Source organism: Tachysurus vachellii, chromosome 6 (genome assembly GCF_030014155.1).
Source record: "Tachysurus vachellii isolate PV-2020 chromosome 6, HZAU_Pvac_v1, whole genome shotgun sequence".
Taxonomy (NCBI): Eukaryota; Metazoa; Chordata; class Actinopteri; order Siluriformes; family Bagridae; genus Tachysurus; species Tachysurus vachellii.
The window spans coordinates 17,154,659-17,175,394 of NC_083465.1; the positions used below are offsets into that span (position 1 = coordinate 17,154,659).

The 20,736-nt window shown below is 36.8% G+C and overlaps 2 protein-coding genes across 2 annotated transcripts in view; both read right to left on the bottom strand.

Annotated features, from left to right (window-relative positions):
* The window catches only part of slc24a3 (solute carrier family 24 member 3), a 66,375-nt gene extending 64,391 nt beyond the window's left edge, over positions 1 to 1,984 (bottom strand). Inside the window, exon 1 of the mRNA XM_060872616.1 lies at positions 1,594 to 1,984. Coding sequence (XP_060728599.1) covers positions 1,594 to 1,762 — 169 coding nt within the window. The 5' untranslated portion in view covers positions 1,763 to 1,984. The remainder of the gene's footprint in view (positions 1 to 1,593) is intronic.
* A 16,590-nt stretch (positions 1,985 to 18,574) lies between these two features.
* On the bottom strand, positions 18,575 to 20,444 carry soul2 (heme-binding protein soul2). The gene is made up of 5 exons (XM_060871409.1): positions 20,383 to 20,444; positions 19,961 to 20,124; positions 19,732 to 19,858; positions 19,474 to 19,645; positions 18,575 to 18,936 (listed from the first exon to the last, which is right to left on the bottom strand). Exons 2-5 carry the CDS (start codon positions 20,090 to 20,092, stop codon positions 18,762 to 18,764), a joined length of 606 nt encoding a protein of 201 aa, XP_060727392.1. The 5' UTR covers positions 20,093 to 20,124; positions 20,383 to 20,444; the 3' UTR covers positions 18,575 to 18,761.
* Positions 20,445 to 20,736: the final 292 nt, after the last annotated feature.

The window sequence follows — 20,736 nt, forward strand, 5'->3', positions numbered from 1 at the left end:
TCGGATAAGCGGTAGAAAATGAGTGAGTGAGTGAGAGAGTAAATAGGCTGGAAGAATAATATGAAAAACATGTTACCCATGCTAAAAAAGTTTTTTATGAACATACAGTTTAGCACAATATGGCCATTTGTTTGTGGACACCTAACCAACACATACGTATGTACTTTTGGAACATCCTATTCCAGATTTATTTTCCTGCTTGCTGTCATAATAATCTCCACTCTCTTCAGTCACAAAGATGTTCAGTGGGATCCACTCCTACTTTGGGAAACCATGTCTTCATGGACCTCACTTTATTCGCAGGGGCATTGTTCATTCATTTGTTCATTCATAACACATTGGAGTTACACCTCTTCTGTACCATTTATCCTCACAGAGAGCCTGGAGCCTATTCTGGGGGCCTCGGGCACAAGGTGGGGGACACCCTGGACAGAGTTCCAACCCATCACAGTGCAAAATCACAGACACAATCACACACCAATTCCAACATCGGCCTACAGCACGTCTTTGGACCGACAAAGATAACCAGACGACCCAGAGAAAACCTGTAAAGCAAATGGAGAACATGCAAACTGCAAATTCAGTGGAGACAGGAAACAAAACCCTAACTGTGAAGCAAACATTCTAACCAGTAAGCCACAATTTTATTTTGTATGCTTTTACAATGTTGCTTTGTGGCCACAGAATTTGGATGACCCAAATACAGGCGTGGTGGTAAGGCGTCCACATATGTTTGACCAGGTGAATGTATGCATGGGTGTTTTTTTAAGTAAAAAATATTTACTGGTCTTTCAAACTAAAGCCGGTTGATCTTTATTATCTGAAATGTAAAAAGCTGGATGTACAGGCAGTTTCAAGAGGAATAGAAGCAACGTGTTTCTAAAGCTGTAGCAAATAAAACCAGTAGATATTTTGGTGGAAAAGTTGTTGTCAAAGCATGACATTTATTCCATGGGGCTCTATTGGACAATAATGTAGATCAGCTTTTCCTCCTTAACATTTCCTTAGACACAACAAATAATTTGCAGCAAATGCCGCAAGCTGTGCATCTCTCTGAACGAACATGGATGAAATGACATCAGTGTATCTTTCATAAAAGTTCTTCCCAAGGGATGTGATGGAGTCCTAATGTTTACAATAAAGCTACGAAGTTCATTTTGAAGACACACTCGCCGTTGGGTGTGTGTGTGTGTGTGTGTGTGTGTGTGTGTGTGTGTAAATATTACGTTATTAACTTACATATTTACTTCTGTGATGCAAAATATGAACATAAATATGGGAGTCGTGACAAAAGCAAACTTTCTCCAGTCCGGATCCACACTGTGGCGAACCGAGCCGTTATTAAACCCAGATGTGCACTTGTAACATTCCTCAAATGTTTACATTCATACAGCTGTTTTAATGAAAGTGCTCATGTATTGCTTTCCAAGACCAAAACTCATTGTTCATTTAAACAATGAATACATGTCCGTTTAGTGGAGCTCGGTTCAGCTTCCGGCACAGCGCGTAAAAATCACTCGCAGCTTACAGGATCACACGTACTGTACACACACACGTACACGTTCACACAGCCTGAACAGCTCAGGAACTTACCCGAATTGCCTGTCCAGATGGTCAGTCCTGACAGCACGGCGAGCATTAGACCCATCAGACACATCCTGACTCCGAGCAGCTCGGATCTTCTTCTCCTTCGAGCGGTGTTTTTCCTCCGCTGTGGCCGCGTAGATCCGCACCAGAGCCGGACACACACATCCCCGTCCATCAGGAAGATAGGTGTTTGCAGAGAAACACGGTGTTCGAGGGAAGACCAACTAAAGTTTTGGAGTGATATAGACGGGGATATCGAACACAGCGCAGCTCGTTATGATAAGTTTTGGCCAGTGACGCCGGTCTCCTATATGATGTCCGAGTCTAACGGGACGGAACAGAGATGCTGCGAGCGTAATGGGAGCGCCATGGAGACGACACACTTACTGCCACCTCTCCACAAGACACTGAGGAACTGAGGCAGAGGGAGAAAAGAAGAAAGCAAACGAGCGAGGGAGGAGTGATAGGAGGAGTATGTGTGTGTGTGTGTGTGTGTGTGTGTGTGTGAGAGAGAGAGAGAGAGAGAGAGAGAGAGAGAGCGCAGGAAGTGCATCTGTGAAGAATCCTACCTGAAGCTCGAGAAGTTCACGCTGAGAGATTAAAAAGGGACCGACAGGAAGCTTTCATTTAATTGCCTTGGGTTTGACTTTCTTCAGCGTTCTACAATTTTGTTTTCCTTTGTTACTGTTGTCTTTGTTGATTTGATATTTTGTTCAAACCTGCCCAATTGTACCTTAAAACCAGTGGGAGATGTAGCAAATTTATATATTTATATATATATATAGTTGTTTTATCACACGTAACAATAAATATGTAGCTTTCTTTTTTTTTTTTGATTTTCTAGTATTTTTTTTTTTTTTTACTGTTTTGAACTGCTGCTCATTCTGTATAACATTACAGAATAACAAACCCAGAAAAAAGTGCTATCTGCCCTCTTCTACATACATCAGCTCACAGACAGCACAGATTGATCACCGCTACCACCCACAGAGCACGGCCCTGATCTGCTCTCTTGAACTCCTGGCCTCAGATAGCTGTAACATCATCTGGAATCGTAGTCATTATCTCTAGGCAATACACAAACACACCTACAGAAAGCATATACTTCACCACGATACAGAAAACTTTATGGTATTACATTTAATAGGGAAGCTATAATACTCATTAATGAATGAGAGTGTGTGTGTGTGCCCTGCAATGGGTTGGCACTCCGTCCAGGGTGTATCCTGCCTTGATGCCCGATGACGCCTGAGATAGGCACAGGCTCCCCGTGACCCGAGGTAGTTCGGATAAGCGGTAGAAAATGAGTGAGTGAGTAATACTCATTAAAACTTTTTACTGTGTTGATCAATGGTTTATACTTTAATTATGTCTATATGAGTTTCTTAGCTAAGAAAGAAAGAATCAACAAAACAAACTATTCAGAGGTTATCTACCATTTTTCAAATAATTTCACTATGCTTAAGTCACATACTTTACATTTTCAGGTTTTTATAACAATAACAGAAAAAAGATTTTAAAAATAATTAACAGAAGTTAAGAGTTGGCAAAGATACTGAGTAGTGCTAACTCTTTGTCTTGTTTGCATGATTGGTATATTCTCTGCTCTCCGAGCAGGCCACATATGACCCCTAAGTGTTTGTCATATATAGAAACACTAGTCTATACTCAGTGTTTACTTTTCCATCCTGACCCCACTCAGCAAGAGCTGCATCAATCCTACACCCTGCTCACATTGTTCTACTGACTAAGGTGCTTAATGCCTGGGCCGTGTGGGGACAATAATGCACTTTGCCAGAGGAAAAAGAGAGGAGTGAGTGGTGAGCTCATCAGATTAAACCATTGTACAGTGCTGAAGGACAGATTGTGTATAATCTCAAAGGTCCAGCATTTAAAGGATCCTAGACTGAGCATGAAAAATGGAATCAGATGGATTATCATGAGAGGCTTCTGGGCCTTATGTAATGCCTTTGGTCACTATTCACAATATATACTGATTACAAAGATGATGTTCCACTTAAAATACATGGTTTCTCTTTTATTTTGTTATTAGATCTGTCATAGCTTTTAGTGCTTTGTAACTCTTATAAGCAACTGTTATATCTAGTCCTACTGTAGTTTCAGGAGGCATCTTTCTTGTCTTCAACACCTTTCATCTGATGCTTGTGATCTGTGATCCACCCTGTGTGTGTGTGTGTGTGTGTGTGTGTGTGTGTGTGTGTGTGTGTGTGTGTTTGTGTGTGTTTGTGTGCGTGTGATTCAGCCTGTTTTGATGTGCTATTAGTGATGTATTGTCCAGATCATACAGGTGCACCTCTGTTATAACTATGTGCCAGTAAGCCAATATGTATTCTCAGCAAGCCTTTGATCAAACTCTGTAGAACATGAGTCCTGGGTTTTGCTTAATGTATTGAATTAGAAGGTATAAGTGATACATATGTTATTATTGAAATTAATGCCTAGAGTGAATTTTCACAAGATAAGTGTCATCAGTAATTTCTTTACTCATCTCATTTATAGGCCATCTGGAAGAATTTGCTTAGTTTAATAAGTAAGGGGAAAAGGAACTTATTTAACATCTTTAAAAGTAAAATGAAAAAGTGTATGCCACACTAACTCGCAGAAAGTTAATTACTTGCCTTGTAAGTCTTCATATAAATAGCTCTGGAAAATTTCAGCATGAACGGAAAAAGTGGTTAAGCTCTAGGCAACTAGCTTTCCCCTTTTACTCCCATTAGGTTCTGACTCTTGGGAGGGAAGTGACAAATTGTAGGCTAGTGAGAAATAGTGCTAGAGAAGGACAGTCAACTGTCCATTCATTCATTCATTCATTCATTCATTCATTCATTCATTCATCCATTCATTCATTCAGTCAGTCAATCATTTATTCATTCATCTTTAGTGACTGCATTACAATGGCTTGCACTTGACGATAAATACACATGTCTGATTACACACTGGATAGCGTTTCACTCAATAACAAGGTGGCATACATGCATATATTCACTCCCATTTCCTACCTAGTGGCAATTTGAGTCACCAAAACCCCTCACAGCTTTTTTGAGAAATGGGAGGAGGTTGTAAAACCAGAAAACCATAGGATCAAACAGGAACTGTGAGGTGGGGGTTACAACCCATGATATCTTTAATGTCCATTGTCCATTTAATGTCCAATGTTTTTCCATTGTGTTCTTTGTGTGTAATGTTTTGTGTGCAGGTCCAACTCCCAACCAGTGTTCCAGCTTGCTGTAGCCTGATCCCGCCTCCTCTTTGGTGACATCATTATTGGTGCCCCTATTTAAGAAGAAGAAGCGAAACAAGGAGGTGGGTGTTAGAAGTGGGTTGTGTTGGAGTGCTGGTAACAGATTGTTGTATTTGTGATTGATGTGTAGAGTTCTCTGTAATGATTTGCTAGCTGTGTAATCTGTCTATATACTCTCTATACATAAACAGGGAAAAAGAACCCACTCTCAAAGAAAATGGCAGCTACAAGCTGCTTCTGCTTCTGGTTCTGCTTCACCTACTTCTGGTGAACTACCTGTAAGTGACAATAAGTGGCAATATGTACAGTGAAATATTTTATATATATATATATTGTTCAAGGTCATATATGTATATATATATATATATTATACAAAAAGTAATTAGTGTGCATTCACCAGGACACCAGATGCTTGTAAAACTACCATGAAAACTAAACAAGCTACTTGCAGTTAGCAGGCCATAACTGCTTGTTCTAGCTACTTGAAACAATGCTTGAAAATTAACCTGATCCTCAAAACTAACTGGGAACTTTTTTATACTCCATTTCTAACTCTCTAACCTTTCATATTCCAGATGTGAAGCTCCTTTTGGAGTTGTGGATTTGAGGAGATGTTTAATCACACATAAGACCACATGTAATTTAGGACACCGGGCATCGAGACATAGATTCCACCAAGGATCAAAGAATGGCCTACTTACACACACCTGGGTTACTGTTGTCCACCTTCCCTAACATCTTTCTTATAAAATGGGGAACTGAATGTTTGTTTCTGGTTGGGGTTTTCAACAGGAAATGAAGACAATATATCAAGTAAGCGGACTGTGAGAGTAAAGATCTTTGGGGTTGTTGGGTGCATTTCTAGTTTAAAAAACTTAAAGAGATTGTTCTATGCATGATATATACATTTATGTGTAGTTGAGGTTTGGAACGTTCAAGTTTCTGTATGTCATTAGTCTGCCTTTACCAAAGTGTTTCGGAAGCTATTGATGGGTAAGAAATTAAAAGAAACACCCGGCCTCGATCCTGAATCAAGTTGTCGAGAGGAAAAGATCTCTGTGACGTTAAAACAGAGTTTATTATTACGGGGTGAACTGCAGAAAATTCAGTCACAAAGCCTCTCAATTGGTTATGTTGCAATAGGAACAGGAACATCTGGATTTAGATCTGTGGGAAAGCATCAGTAAGTAGTCAAATTGATGTTAAATCATCACATTCAATGACTGTCAAGTTCTTGCTTATGATAATTTTATTCTATTCCTCAGTAGACGACAGCTTCAACCCTGACATTCTAGTGTTTGTCCTCACATGAACTGCTTACTTCAGGCTTACTCCACAATTTTATTTTTGGATTAAAGTCAGGACATTGACTTGGCCATTCTAAAACATTATCTTTGTTCCTCTTTAATTATTCTTTGGTAGTGTTTGTGCTTGTGCTCATTGCCTTGGTGTATGACCCATTATTTCTTGCCATTTTCATTTTCATCACTGGCATAATTCTGAGATCTTAGTTACATCAATGATGACAAGCTGTCCTGGCCCAGATGCAGCAATACAGGCCCAAAGCATGATACCACCACTACCATGTTTCACAGAAGGTATAAGGTTCCGATGCTGGAATTCAGTATTTTCCTTTCTCCAAAAATACCACTTCTCATTTTAAAACAAAAAGGTTTTTTTGGTCACGTTCCTCCACAAATTATTTTTCCAATAGTCCTCTATGGACTCTAATTTGACCATAAAATTAAGTACTAAACCTAGAGGTTCACATACTTTTGCCTCTCAGAGATATATAATATTGGAACATTTTCCTCAATAAAAAAATGACCAAGTATAATATATTTGTCTGGTCTGCTTGATTGGATTCACTTTGTCTGCTTTTGGGACTTGTGTGAAAATCTGATGATGTTTTGGGTCATATTTATGCAGAAATAGAGAAATTTCTATACAGAAAGGTTCACAAACTTTCATGTGACACTGTACATCATAAGGAAAAACAAAAATAGAACTGTTTTTTCATGTGAATGAGAACATAAGTGAGGGATGTGGTACGTTTATGTGGTTATGAAATGGTTCCATCGTGATGACAAAACCCTTGAGCGTATAAGAGCTGAAAAGTTTGTGTATGAAAATGATGTCAATCATTTGCTTTGGTCTTTATCAGATTTTGGAGCACTCTCTGCTCCCATCATCAAAACACCAAATGAAGGAATATCTTGGTGTTCATGTATACTTGTAGAATTTATGTCAAGTTGCACTGAAGCTGCTCTCATGCCTCATGTTGGCTCAACACCTCACTGTATTAGTTTTTCCTTTATCACCTCTCTTTAGCTTTGAAGATAACTGGAATTGTCCTTGACTAAATTTGTAGAATTCTGAATTTAGAGCACACAAAGCAATGCAAAGTCTTATAATCCTTAAGTGTATAATCAGTGACTATTAGTATTAGAGCTAATACTAATCTTATACCCTTTTTATTTTTTTATTAATATGTATTGTCCTATTAATAAGAAGGACACCAACGTGCACAAAAATGTTATGTTCTGACTAAATACATAACCACCGGCCTTACCAAAATACAAACATTTCTAGAATGTACTAATTTAAGTTATTGATAGTTATTAACCATACATTCTGTAAATGTTCTGTCTTTCTACGCCATATACAATTTCTCCTTCATTTGTGCCCTTGAGAATCAGGCTTTTTTCTGTTTTCTGTCACAATCAGATTGGATTTACCCATATTCATGAAATAAGACAAAAATAATTGTCACTTAACTCAATGTCAACCAAGGAGCAGAGTTATGGATAAAATACCACCTCTGCAATGTAAAGTGATACATGCTGGATGTTTAATCATCCTGTCCTTTGAGGGAATATTTTGTTCTTTTTCTATTTTAGTTCATTCTATTTTATAACAGTACTGCTTGCTTGTATAGTATCCTAGTTCTTTCTTCTCTAATCTCAGGAGAATTGGGCTGGGTGAAGACAACAACTCATGCTGTCCTGTTACTCATTACTGCTGCCAAAACAACTCAGTCATTAACACACATTCCTGAAATAAATTTATATCACTTTTTTTTACTTAGCTACTTCTATTTCTTCTTCTTCTTCTTCTTCTTCTTCTTCTTCTTCTTCTTCTTCTTCTTCTATTTTATAGAAAATATTTATAACCAACAGAGGGTGAATGGAAACTATTATGTCTTAATAATATGCTTTTTGCCCACATATGAAGATGAACATTACAACTTTCCTTGATGGACAAAAAAGCCATTTGTTTTCTGCACCCATAGCACTATTCTCATTCCTTTAGAATCTTTATTTGACCACCCTGCAGTAGCAGTTATAGTTAGGCTCAATAAGTATGAGAAGCTGACATTAAGACATGCTCTGTCACTTAAAAAACACACACAATGTGATTTGAGATTTACTAGTAACTTCAAAGCTTACAATATATATGTCAAGTGGGTTATGACTAAAACAAAAATACAACAAACCCACTTATATTTTCATCATGTTAAGTTTTACAGTTTTGAGGACAAACCTTGGCAGAGAACCAACAAAATAGTGGATTTTACAGAACAGAAATGGCACAGCGTGTCCTGGTTCTTGTATTAATTTCGTTCCACTTGAAATATAACTTGAAAAATATAATTGTCTGATTTAAAGTGTTATCATACTCAATCAAAGTTCTTACAATTATACTCATCCAGTCTCCCTCACATGACCCTACTGAAGTTATACTCAATTCCACAGCAAAGTTCTCATCTACAATTCTCATTTAGCTTCCCTATTCCACTTAATCAATCATGATTATGGACTCTACCGGTCTCCCTGCCATGGGAAAGAGAAATGTCCATACTGTATGTCCATCCAAGCCTAGAACACACAGCACTCCTACTGTCAATATTGATGCCAATCACTGCAAGAGACAGTGCTATTATTACTGATACTTTAAGTAGAAAAAGAGATAAAGTAAGAAAATAAAAAAGAAAGACAGAGAGACAGAAAGAATTGTAGGACTTTCTTATCTTCCAGACAATCTCACTTGCTGAAAACAAATGGGATTTCAAGACAAACTATAAACACAATCTCACTACTGCAAAGAACAAGAAGAGACACGTATCGGTTTTCTTCTACTATTATTATCCTCATATATTCAGGGTTTTTTTTTTTGCATTCTTGCAGTGATGTTGAGGTTTGTTTATTGGAATTTTTTTTTAATTTTGTGTAGAACAAAAATACTATCTTAGAAAGATCTAAATAGCAATGGATTTTTTCACTTGATTACAGCATATTTCAGTTCTAGTGAAGGAGGAAAAAGCAGAGAGAGATAAATATTGATCTGGTGAAAACTAATACTGGTACTGCTGCATTACCACGCTAACACAACCTGATTTTTCCACTGAGAGCACAAAAGTCGCGTCTATTCTAAGAGTCCCTCATTGTCTTTGGTTTCTCTATATTAGGCAAGGATACATTAGCCAATGTCCAAAGTCAGGCCAAGGGCAGGCGAGTGGTATTAGAAAGGAAAGTGCTTGTGCTCAAAAGGAGCAGGAGGGATCCTGTGATGGAGCTCATTTAGGAACCTTACCTGGAGGAAGGACAAAAAGGATGAACAGATGTAATGAAAGGCATGGAAAAAGATTTGCTGTGAATCATGTCATCTCCTTTAGCTGACCTGCTTTTATTAATTTGCCTGGACTTTGGCCTACTATGTATATGCAGTAATGACAAGAGGTGATTCAGAAATAAAACTAAGATACTTACCAAGCTTGAAAATTACAATATATCATGGCTGAGTCTCAATAAACTTACTAAATATCAAGCTTAACAAGAAAACACGATAGATTGATACCAAAAAGGTTGAGTGCTTTTTATAAAATTTTATGTTATGTTAACAAGTTCTGTAAGAACCTACTATAAGTAGGTCTTTTCTATCTAAAGCCTTGATTACCTAGCTAATTATTCACTTTTGAATATTTTTTATTCTATTTCTATCTAACCTCTTTAATCTTATCATTTGATATTTATAAGTATATTTATGTACTAAGAATGGCTTAAAATCCACTTTTGCAAAGCTGTAATAAGTGGATCATATCAGTATTTATTTATTTATTTATTTACTTATTTATTTATTGTTTTACATTAACGGTCTTAACACTGGCTTTGCTTAGAAAAGCCTTAAAAGCATTTTCCATGTGTAGACAGCATCTGGAAAGTTCTATAGCATTAGCAATGAAAGCATCCAATCCCTGTACTTACCATTTTCATTGTTTAGTACAAATGCAAATCAGAGGGTTATGAGGGTCAGTTCAAGTTGTTACATGATTGTTCACAAGGGTTATACAGAGTCATATAGAGGAAAAAGAACATCTCACTACATCATCCTACATCCTACACTACATCCTACACTACATCAGGCCATTCATTGGGACAGCTTTTCATTTATAAAGCCACACTGCAGAACTCTCAGCTCACACTCATCAGAGGATGGAATACTTTTGGTATCGGTATTCATATTCTATGTAACTGCTGTTTTGGAATTAGGCACACTTTCTAGCAGCTCGTCTGTTGCCATGATTAACTCAGAGATAATGGAAAAGACAGATAGAATGGATGCAGGCTTCAAACAAAAATGTCTTAGATTACACTGTTTTATGAAAGCTTTGTACAACCTTTCATCCTTTCTGGTGCTTGTTATTTATTAATTAGTTATTATTTATTTAGGAAGGTAATGGTAAGGTTTTACACTGAGGTTGTCTTAACTAACATTATGTACTGCATATGTTAACATTTACAAGTCATAAAACCTTGACATTATTAAACTATTAGCAATGTGAACAAAGTAACAAGTAAGGAATAAAACACCACAGGTGGTGCGATCTGGCCTGAGGTGAAATGAAGAAACATTACCGCCCATAGTCTATTATTTTCTTAAAACAACACGTCACACAGTGTTTTATTCCTCTTATACCACAAAAATTTGACAAACATTACTACATGCTATGCATGTATAAGTACATTTAATGATTTGGAACATCAGCTGTATTAATGTTAAACACCTATACAAACTGGATTGAAAAAATACTGAGAAATTATAATTAATTACAAGAGTAGATAACATGTTAAGATCATATTAAATTTATGGCAGAAGTATGAAAAAAGCATTAACAAATAAAAAGCAAATGTTTTAACTGCTAATAGGTAATGTTAAAGGAAATGGCATGTTTTCCTGTGAAAATACTTAAGATTTTTCTTAGCTAAAATAGAATAGATTTTTTAAGAACAACAGTGCCTGAAAACATAATTCATACTCTGTAAGTTTGCAATAAGAGTGCATGTTTTATATGGAGGCAAATGTTTGCCTACTATAGCATTTTGAAATATTTTACTAAGGCAGGACCAGTCAACAAAGCTGGCACTACAGTCTTTGGGCTTTTCCATACACCGGTAGCTATAGCACTAAATGATGTAATATGAGTAGAACAAGGGTGGTGAATTGGCATGATTCTTGTATTTTCTACCTAAATGAATTTGGTTGGTTGATAATCTAAGATTGGATGCCAAACTAAGCCTATTTGATTGATGTATTTTGTCCAGTCAGAGAGGAAACGACCTTCGAGATTTGTATTTTGAAGAGCTTAAAAAATATCAAGAATAATTTATATAATAAAAACAATATTCACAAAATAATTACCAGTAACAAAATACAGTTAGTCAAGTATTTTCCATCCTTGCACACTGGCTGATGTGCAAAAATATCAGTCTGTGCTCAATGCATCACCAAAAAATAAATGATCAAACTGTTTTGCATTTTTAGTTAGAATTTTGAGGTCTAGTTAACGTGAAAGCCATCAGAAAAGGGAAGACAGCTGACCCGACAACACCTCTGAGATTTGCCTGCACTTTACCCAAACACCACATTGGACTGGAGGAGCTGAGGCCCTGCAGGCAGCCCATGACTTTTTATGTGTTTGGACAGTGCTCTGTCCTCTGAGGAAATCACTGCACCCTGCTGTCACATTGAGGAGAAGGAGAAAGAGATCAACTGAGAGGTGCAGAATAGAGTTTGTTTTGGCATTGGACAAAGACGTAGTGAGCTATAGCAGTACTGGCAGAAGTAACATCATTAGCTTTGTAATGCTGAGTTCTTGGAGAAGATATTAGGCATTATGCTATATATAAAAGTTTAAATTAAAGGACTGTGTGTTCTAACTACTCTTTGCATCGAAAATATATAGAATGATAATGAGGTTGCTCTGGCCTTTACACAATGTGCAGACTGTCCTTATCATTTATTGTGTTTGAGTCAGAACACATACACAAATATATTTGTGAGATGAAGCTCGGCTTGACCAAAGCACGCTCAGCCAAGTGAAGATTCTTGGAATATTTGCTTCAGGGCCATTTAAGAAGAGTGCTGGGAAAAAGGAGTCAACTCCATATTATTCTTCTAACCACAGACCTAGCACAAGTAACTTAATGTCTATGTACAAATCTGTATGCTTTAAGGTTTATATTACTGTCAGGATTGGAATGTGGTTATACAAATGAAAGTGTCTTGTGATGGACAGATTTACATTATTTAATTAGTCAACCATGAACTGAAATTTCTACCTAATCTCAGCATGTCAGTTTCTACAGTATAAAAATATATTTTGCTTCACTTTAACATGGTGTGAAATCTATCAAGTTCCTTATTGCTCTTCTGCTGTGTTGTTCTGTCAAGCGCAACATGCTCCACAACCAGGTCACAAATAATGTGCTTTATATTAGTATTAGTTATATTAGCATTAGTAATGCTGTTTGTATGTAACGGTTAAATTTGGTGGGTCATGCTGTTTTAGAGAATTAATCAGTTGGGTAGGTGAAGTTCACTAATTTCTTATAAAACACATTCTTAAGGGTTTTAATTCACTGCAATTTCCCAGGATTTTATTTATTTATTTATTTAAGTAAAATGTCATCCTTTTTATATCAGTTTATAATTATATTTAATGTAATGGAGCATCTGCAGGTTCATTTGCTCATTGCCACCTGCATTATATGAGCTGTAAACAGTTATTATCTTATCTTAACAATGTCTCGTTTAATTGTCTTTTGAAGTTAATGAGACAAAAATCAATCTTATGTTACAGAGAAACCAGAAAGTCCTCTGTCCTGATGCCTATTCCGTTGCAGGAAGCTCACCTACTGTTATAATGTAATGACACCATACATTTTAAATAAACATACATCATATATGGAAAACGTAAACAATTATGTAAACAACAGCCAGTTAGAATTCTGATTACGTGGAGTGTGTGCCAATGAGCTGGTAATTTAGAATAGTAATGCATTATAAAGAATGTTCTGCTGTTATAGAAAATGAACCAAATCATTCTAATAAATCAGATTAGGAAACCGAGTAGCGCTATGCTACAAACCTGCTTCCTGTATATGAATGAATTAATGCTAGTCTTTGCTTATGAACGCATGTGGACTTGATTCAGAACATGTTCTTCTAGAAATCATTCTTAAACATTGTTACAACCCAGTCTAGGGTTGGGCTGCACAGCGTTATAGCTCGGGATTCAGTGAATGGATACCTTTATAAATACCAAAAGAAACCACACAAAGTAGAATTTCTAGGTAAGTGTATTTACAAACAAATAATGATGCATACAGCCAACAGTACACAGGCATCTCTTCAAGGTGGGCCAAGGCCAAAATAATAAACAAAAAAGGTCTAATAGTTAAACAACTATCCTTACCTGAAAGCAAAGAAAAGAAAAAATACAGGGCAACTTCACGGAGGTGATTTGGACGACACGGGGTGGAGAGTGACGTCACAGCTCCAAATTGTTTTTATTTCTAAGAAGGGGAAATATACTTGACGTTCATTTCAACGGCACAAACCGAGCACAAACGAATGACACCAGTTTTGTGTGATTTAGACGAACTGGGGTGGAGAGTGACGTCAAGGTTCCCGAAAATATTTTGGTTATGTCTCAGGAAGGAAAACAGATACAGTGCTTGTTTTAACGGCACAAATGGGCACAAATCGAGCACAAACGAACTAAGCCGGTTTTGAGCGATGTGGGGTGGGAAGTGACGTCACACGGTCAAAAAAATGTTTAATATCTCCAGCACAAACGTTCGTTTTAGCGGCACAAATCAGCACAAACGTAGCACAAACGAATGGCATAGTTCACTCACTCACTCTCACTCATCTTCTATCTTATCCGAACTACCTCGGGTCAACGGGGAGCCTGTGCCTATCTCAGGCGTCATCGGGCATCAAGGCAGGATACACCCTGGACAGAGTCGAATGGCATAGTTTTGGTGATTATTTCGTTTTATGGGGTGCCAACTTCACGGAGGTGGGGAACTTCCCTAACTCCCTACCAAAACACACACAGAAAAAGAACCCACTCCCAAAGAAAAGAGGCAGCTACACCCCTACTGCCAGTGAAACAGTGACAAATTTTACAGTGAAAAAATATGTATATATACAAAGTGTAACGTGGCAACAAATCCAAGGGTAAACCAAGCTCGGAGTCAAAAAACAGGCAGAAGTCAATACCAGAACTATCACAACGCAAAAAAAAACCCCGTAATCACCACTACTAACAACACCCTCCTTCTTCTTCTTCCGCTTTCTCTTTATATAGTCCATTAGTGATGATGTCATCAACATGGGGGCAGGATCAGGACATGCTAGGGCAAGCTAGGGCAGGCTGGAAACTCTGGCCTGGAATCAAACTGCACACAGACATGTACAAGAACACACAATACAATACACCTTTTTCACGGGTTGTAACAACATTAATAGTTAATTCAAAACAAAAGCTCCAAAATCTTCTTTCCATAATTCATTAATACTAAGCTCTGATGTCAGGAAAAAGAAAACGATCTAATAAATGCTGTGACTTTGAGGTAAACAGAAGAGACAGAACAACTGCTGACTTACCGAAGGGTTTGCTATGAGCTCTCCTGAATTGTTAGCAATTAAACAATTTTAAACATTTTTTTTAAACATATTTGATAGCAGCCAAAGCATTTTATGCAGTTTCTTTGAGAGAGAGAGAGAGAGAGAGAGAGAGAGAGAGAGAGAGAGAGAGAGCTATGGGAGAATATAGGCCTCCTTACTACTGAAATATTGCTTTATATCTGCAGTAATAATACTGCAGTTTTCATGTGGGATGAACTAAGTTATTGAATCATAAATGTGACATAAATGTTTGGGACATTCATTGTTTTACCATGGTATCCATGCGGAACTCTTTTTTTTAAATTTATTCTCAAATCTTTTTTTTTCTTTAACGAAGATGCATATAAATTTCAACCTTATCAATAATAGGGAGGGGTATTTATGGAAGACTTTTTTCCTGAGAGAAATTTTGTTATAGGTTGAGATGTCTGAAGAAACTTTGCACAAAAACAGCTGCCCTACTTTTAGAGTGGAGTTTCTGTGAGTCACCTTCATTGAGGTACAGCAAGGTGACAAATCCTGAACACAATACAGAGGAGGATATTGCTATGGGTTACAAAGGAATCTGAAATAAGGGCAGGGGATTTTAAGCTTTTTTACGTTGAATTTTTCAGTCAGCTGCAATATCAAAACGAGAGAGAGAGAGAGAGAGAGAGAGAGAGAGAGAGAGAGAGAGAGAGAGCACAGAACCAGATGAAAGGTCAGGTGGATAAGCACCAACATAGAGATTGAAATGTGGGTAACATTGAGTTTTTTTATCAGTCAGAATTCCATATGAGTGCATTTCCTAGAAAACTATCCCATCTCAGATAAGATTAATTCCCATGATGTCTACCAAACAACTCTTGGCTCAGGCTTTACATAAGACCAACACATTTAGAGCAGAAAATTGCGACCACCATGAAAACTGTGGCAAGTAGTAATAATAAACAATAATATTTTATCAATAATAAACACCTAACCCCCCCAGCAGGTCAAACTGGTAGACCATATTTGGCACCTGGTGAGTTATTTATGGAAGATTTATAGACTGTGTAACTGGTATGTTATTTCCTTTTAATATATACCTAGCATTGGTTCAAAATGCAGAAATTAGTTTCTCTTATCCAACACTTTCCATCTGAAAAAAGACAGTCTCCCAGTTTGACCAGCTCAGCTTGCATTTTGACAGCAAGAAGCAGGTAAATGTAAACTGTATTTTTCTCCAGTCTTGTAGCTAATTATTGGTTAAATGCAAAGTGATTTAAAGAAGACTGTGTTCGCTGGCTTTGCAGCCAGGCAATGAAAAGCCTCCTTTCAGAGCTGGTTAGAAATATAACTGATAACCATTCTCCTGATTGAAACAAATGATATGGGAACGGCACTCGGTAAGTTCTGTGTGAGTCATAAGAACACATTTTGGTGCTTTTACAGGGGCTATATGAGCATACATGTTCATAAAGGTATAATTATGTTTCTGACAAGTGTGACCAGCTTCTTGCTATAGAGGTGTAACCATGGAGACCATGAGTCATATGTGAGGAGGCCACTGAGCGAGAAGGAAAGAGGCATGCTGAATAGTGTTGTTCCCATACATGAGTGAAGGATTCCACTGCCCACATGCTTGGGTAACCAAATACAGTGTGCACTGTCGAGAGATTTGTCCGAGTCAAAGAATACTATAATCCAACGCTGCTGGCTCTGTGTTTATTATAAGAATTTACCTAAATCTCACTAAATGTAAAGTCTGACATTTCCCTCCAAATTAGACACAATAACAGCAGCTAACTTGAAATGTTAAAAGAAATGAACTTCAAAACATATTTAAGCACAATTAGGATTATGAGCTCATTTAGAAGAACACAGAAAGACAACACTGCCATCTAGTGTACTGTAACATATAGTGCGTGTATGTTTGTTGTGTGTGTGTGTGTGTGTGTGTGTGTGTGTGTGTTGGTGTGTGTGTGTGTGGACACTTACTTACATAGTACCCATTATTAAAGAATAATAAATATAGGTAAAGTAGGTAGATATATAAGTTTTTTTAATGACCAAATGTTCTGATGTTTTATGTCCAATTACCTACCTTTTATGTACACTTTAAAGGTACACCATTCTTTCTTTCTAGGTTGAAGACACCTAATAAAAGGTACATATTTGAAAATGCCGCCGCAGTGACAAGAACAGTTCGGTTCTTCTATGGAAATTAACGAGTAAATCTGCTTTCTCTACATCTTATCCAGTTTAAAATAGCTTCACCTGCTTTGTAAAAGTGCTCATGTACAGAATGAATATAAATAATAGATAAATAAAGGTAGGTGGTAGATGGACCTAGAATGTTCTATCCAGATGAGCCAGTGTCCCATTTTGCAGTTCTAAGTGCAAAAAGATGAGATGTAGAGCTGCAGTAGTGCCAAAGTGCAGGCTCATCACATTCCCTTCTCTGCCAGAAGGAGAGAAGCGAGGACTAATTAAGCTGACTGCTGATCAGTCACGGTGACACACAGTCTCTAGTGGCCTGACCCATTTTCCCACTCAGAAAGGACTGTACATATGAACATAGAGAGGAACACGCTTATTCATATGCATTGATAGCTTAGCACCGTCCACTCAGATTCAGCTAGTTTTACACCTATAAAGACATGCTGATAGCATTTTTAAACCAGTCCTTTCATTAATAACTCAATGTTCAGTGTAGATTCCATGGCTTCTGACACTGATTCTTTGTGATATTATGGAAGCAAATAAAGTCTAATCAAGAGCCTCAAGGTTTTCCATACTTTTGTTGAATCTATTGATAGTGAAAGTTATTCAAAGTGCAATTCAGTTGTTACTTAAAAAGGTACTTGAAGCTGCATTTCAGGTTAAACTTGATGTAGACGAATGTGTCTTCGTTCTCTTCATACCTGTCATTCTCGAATACCTTCACTTTGGTCATGGAACTTTTCAAGAATGAATTCTCCAGCAGGATATTTTCATTGGTAACTAGATTCATATACCCTGTAAAATGCAATAATATAATTGTGTTGCAATACATTTGTTAAATTATGCTTATTTCAAAGCAGATTCAAAGCAGAACACTTAAGTGGTCACTTTCTTTACCGCAATAATGTTTATCAATTAATAATTTACAGTCAAAGTATTTTTTAAATGCAGCGCATTACAATAAATATCCATTAGCATAGCTAATATAGCTATATGGTTGTTTAGCTTTAAATACACCTGAAAATTCACCTGTTTATTTTTCATTTCAGGGTATCAACATGTTTTCTCTACATTGACAATAAAAAAATGATTTAAAGGGGTTTTAAAGGTTTAAATGAGTGTTCCACTGTGGGAACATACTTTTGACAATCATGCTGAACAGGTCCTACAGGATCTTCAGGTCCCATGCAGAAACAATGGGAACTCATTAATCCTAACCAAGGAATTAGCATCTCTTAAGAATTTGAGTTTAGGTCAGCAGAGGATCTAACAATACAGAATTGAGCAATGTGATGTAAACAAATAACCTTCTGATTTTATGACTGATGTGAATAGAAATGGCTAATTCTACAGCTCAGTATATATAACATTTTTATATGTAATGTATCAAATTAAATAAGTTGTGAAGCAACAATTTGCACATTGGTTAAACAACATTTTGCTAATTATGCCTGTTATCGTGCGCTATTTGGTGAAGAAAGAAAAAAAACACCTCTTTATATTTATACCTTTATATTTTTATTTTAAGGAAACAATCTTAAGGCAGCTGTGACTGTTTAAAAACTAAAAACTGTTTAAAAACTTCATCCACTATTTCTTTTAATTCTTTTACAATTCTTTGGCTAAATGACTTTTTAAGTACAAGTTAAAGATTGCAAAAATACACATTGAGTGTGAGAGTGTTTAGTTATAACAATTATGAGATTCATAAATCTGTAATTCCCAGCTGTTACTGAATAATCTGGAGCTATATTTAGGCAGCATATATCCATACTTCATTGTGTCTGTTCACTAGGATCCATGGAGCATCATATCCAGCCGCCTCAAATCTAGTGCCATCAAACTGTTTCCCCACAACTTTCAGGTCTTCCTTCAACTTCTTCACATTCTCATTGACATCTTCCTCAGATGCAATTCCCCCAAATTCCCTGTCAGGTGAAAGACAACAATGTGCAAGCAAAAGACTGATTTTATACACAGTTAGAGAAATTTTTATTCTGATAATGGCTTCAATAAAATTTCTAGCCTGAAATTTGGTCTGCTGGATGTTACTAAGATGTTGTAGGATATTAGACAGTGTGCAAATGCAGAGGTCAGGTACATAAAAGAAAATTTAGAAAGATTCTTGGAAATATAAAACAGTGCCAATGTATGTTTTAGTTCATGAAGTCTATAATAATTTTTTTAATTTATTTTAGAAGAATTAAAAATGACTTTGCCTTGGAATAACATTTTCCAATATAGCTATATGTACTCATTTTTAAGTTAATTCATGAAACAGTTAAAGAATCTATAGCACTCTCTGTGGAATGCACACAGATTAAGTTGTCCTCGAAACCTTATCTATAATCTGTAACCTCCACCCAAACATGCTAATGTTATTGCTGCTGGTATCTCTGCTGTAACCGAGTTGTCTTTAAAAAACAACCAGAACAAGTATACATTTTAATCTAAGTTAGTCTTACCGAACATATATTGTTGCAGCAGGCAGGTCTTTTTTCTTGATAGTCTCATCATTAGGTTCAGGGAGGACAACGCCTGCACTGATGAAGAAGGAGATTGACACTTGTTTACCCCCATTCTCACTTGCTTCAGTTACTGAAATCACTACTGGACGGGTCATGACAATTTCATTTCCTAGAAAAAAAAAATTAACAAACATTACAAGTGTTCAAGCTGTACTTTGTCACAGACTTCTGTTTCAATTTAAGAATTGTATGTACCATCCTTATTTATCCTTTGCATAAAGTAATATAGTTTCCAAAAGCCTGCTTGGATGTCATTGACTCTGGTGCTTGCAATGTCTGTAGTGATCCACTGACTGGCATCATAACGACGCTCCTGAAAACTCTGATCATAACAGAAAATAAATTATTATAGATTTATGACAGTATTGTCTATACTTTACATAAATTCAAACACCAGTGGAAAACATTCAGAGGAAGATCCTACCCCATATGTATTCACAACTGTGTAGACTGGACAGTCATAATCATGGCAAAACCAGGGTGCTTGCCAACATCCTCCAAAAGAGACAGAAGCCATAAACAGAAGGCAAAACCTTAAATCCATCGTGATCACCATTCTCCAAAACAACCAGAAGATCAACGTGAATGCTATGTCGACAGAAAACATACATATATGAAAGTTGCATAACACACACTTCCTCATACTTTATGCAGTTTATAAATCAGGTTACTTGGCTATATTTTGGTGCCTGCTTTGACGCACATTATTTCAGAGTCAGTAATAAAGACTACAGACTTGCAAGATTCACATGCATTAAAAAAACCTGAAGACTATTACATATACATACAGTACAATATTTACTCGGTAAATATGTTATATATATTACTGAGGTAATTTGTACTCACCTTTGGTCTAAAAGCCGACTACCAAAAACCCACCTGCTCTCCAAGAGAGAATAAATAGTGACGAGAGAAAAGAAGGAGGAGACACAGTACAAGTAATCACATATTACACCCTACAACATGAACTCAAAAAACACACTCCAAACTTTATATCTGCCTTTATTGATGGATCACAGTGAAGTCGAACTGTATTTAGACTGTGTATAATTTGAACTTTCTAATTATGGAAAATACAGTCGTGTTTAACATTGCATGATGTATAACAGCGTCTTATTGCCCCTGGTGTTTTCATGCCACTCAAGCATTAATTACCTCTTGAACATAGAATGTGTGCTTCAATTATTTTTGTTTTTGTGT

Excerpts from the sequence above, each read along its gene's own strand:
- soul2 (XM_060871409.1), bottom strand. The coding sequence starts at position 20,092 with ATGGTGATCACGATGGATTTAAGGTTTTGCCTTCTGTTTATGGCTTCT. Across the intron at positions 19,859-19,960 it reads CAGTTGTGAATACATATGGG|AGTTTTCAGGAGCGTCGTTA; the intron begins GTAGGATCTTCC and ends TGTTATGATCAG. Across the intron at positions 19,646-19,731 it reads GCAAAGGATAAATAAGGATG|GAAATGAAATTGTCATGACC; the intron begins GTACATACAATT and ends TTTTTTTTCTAG.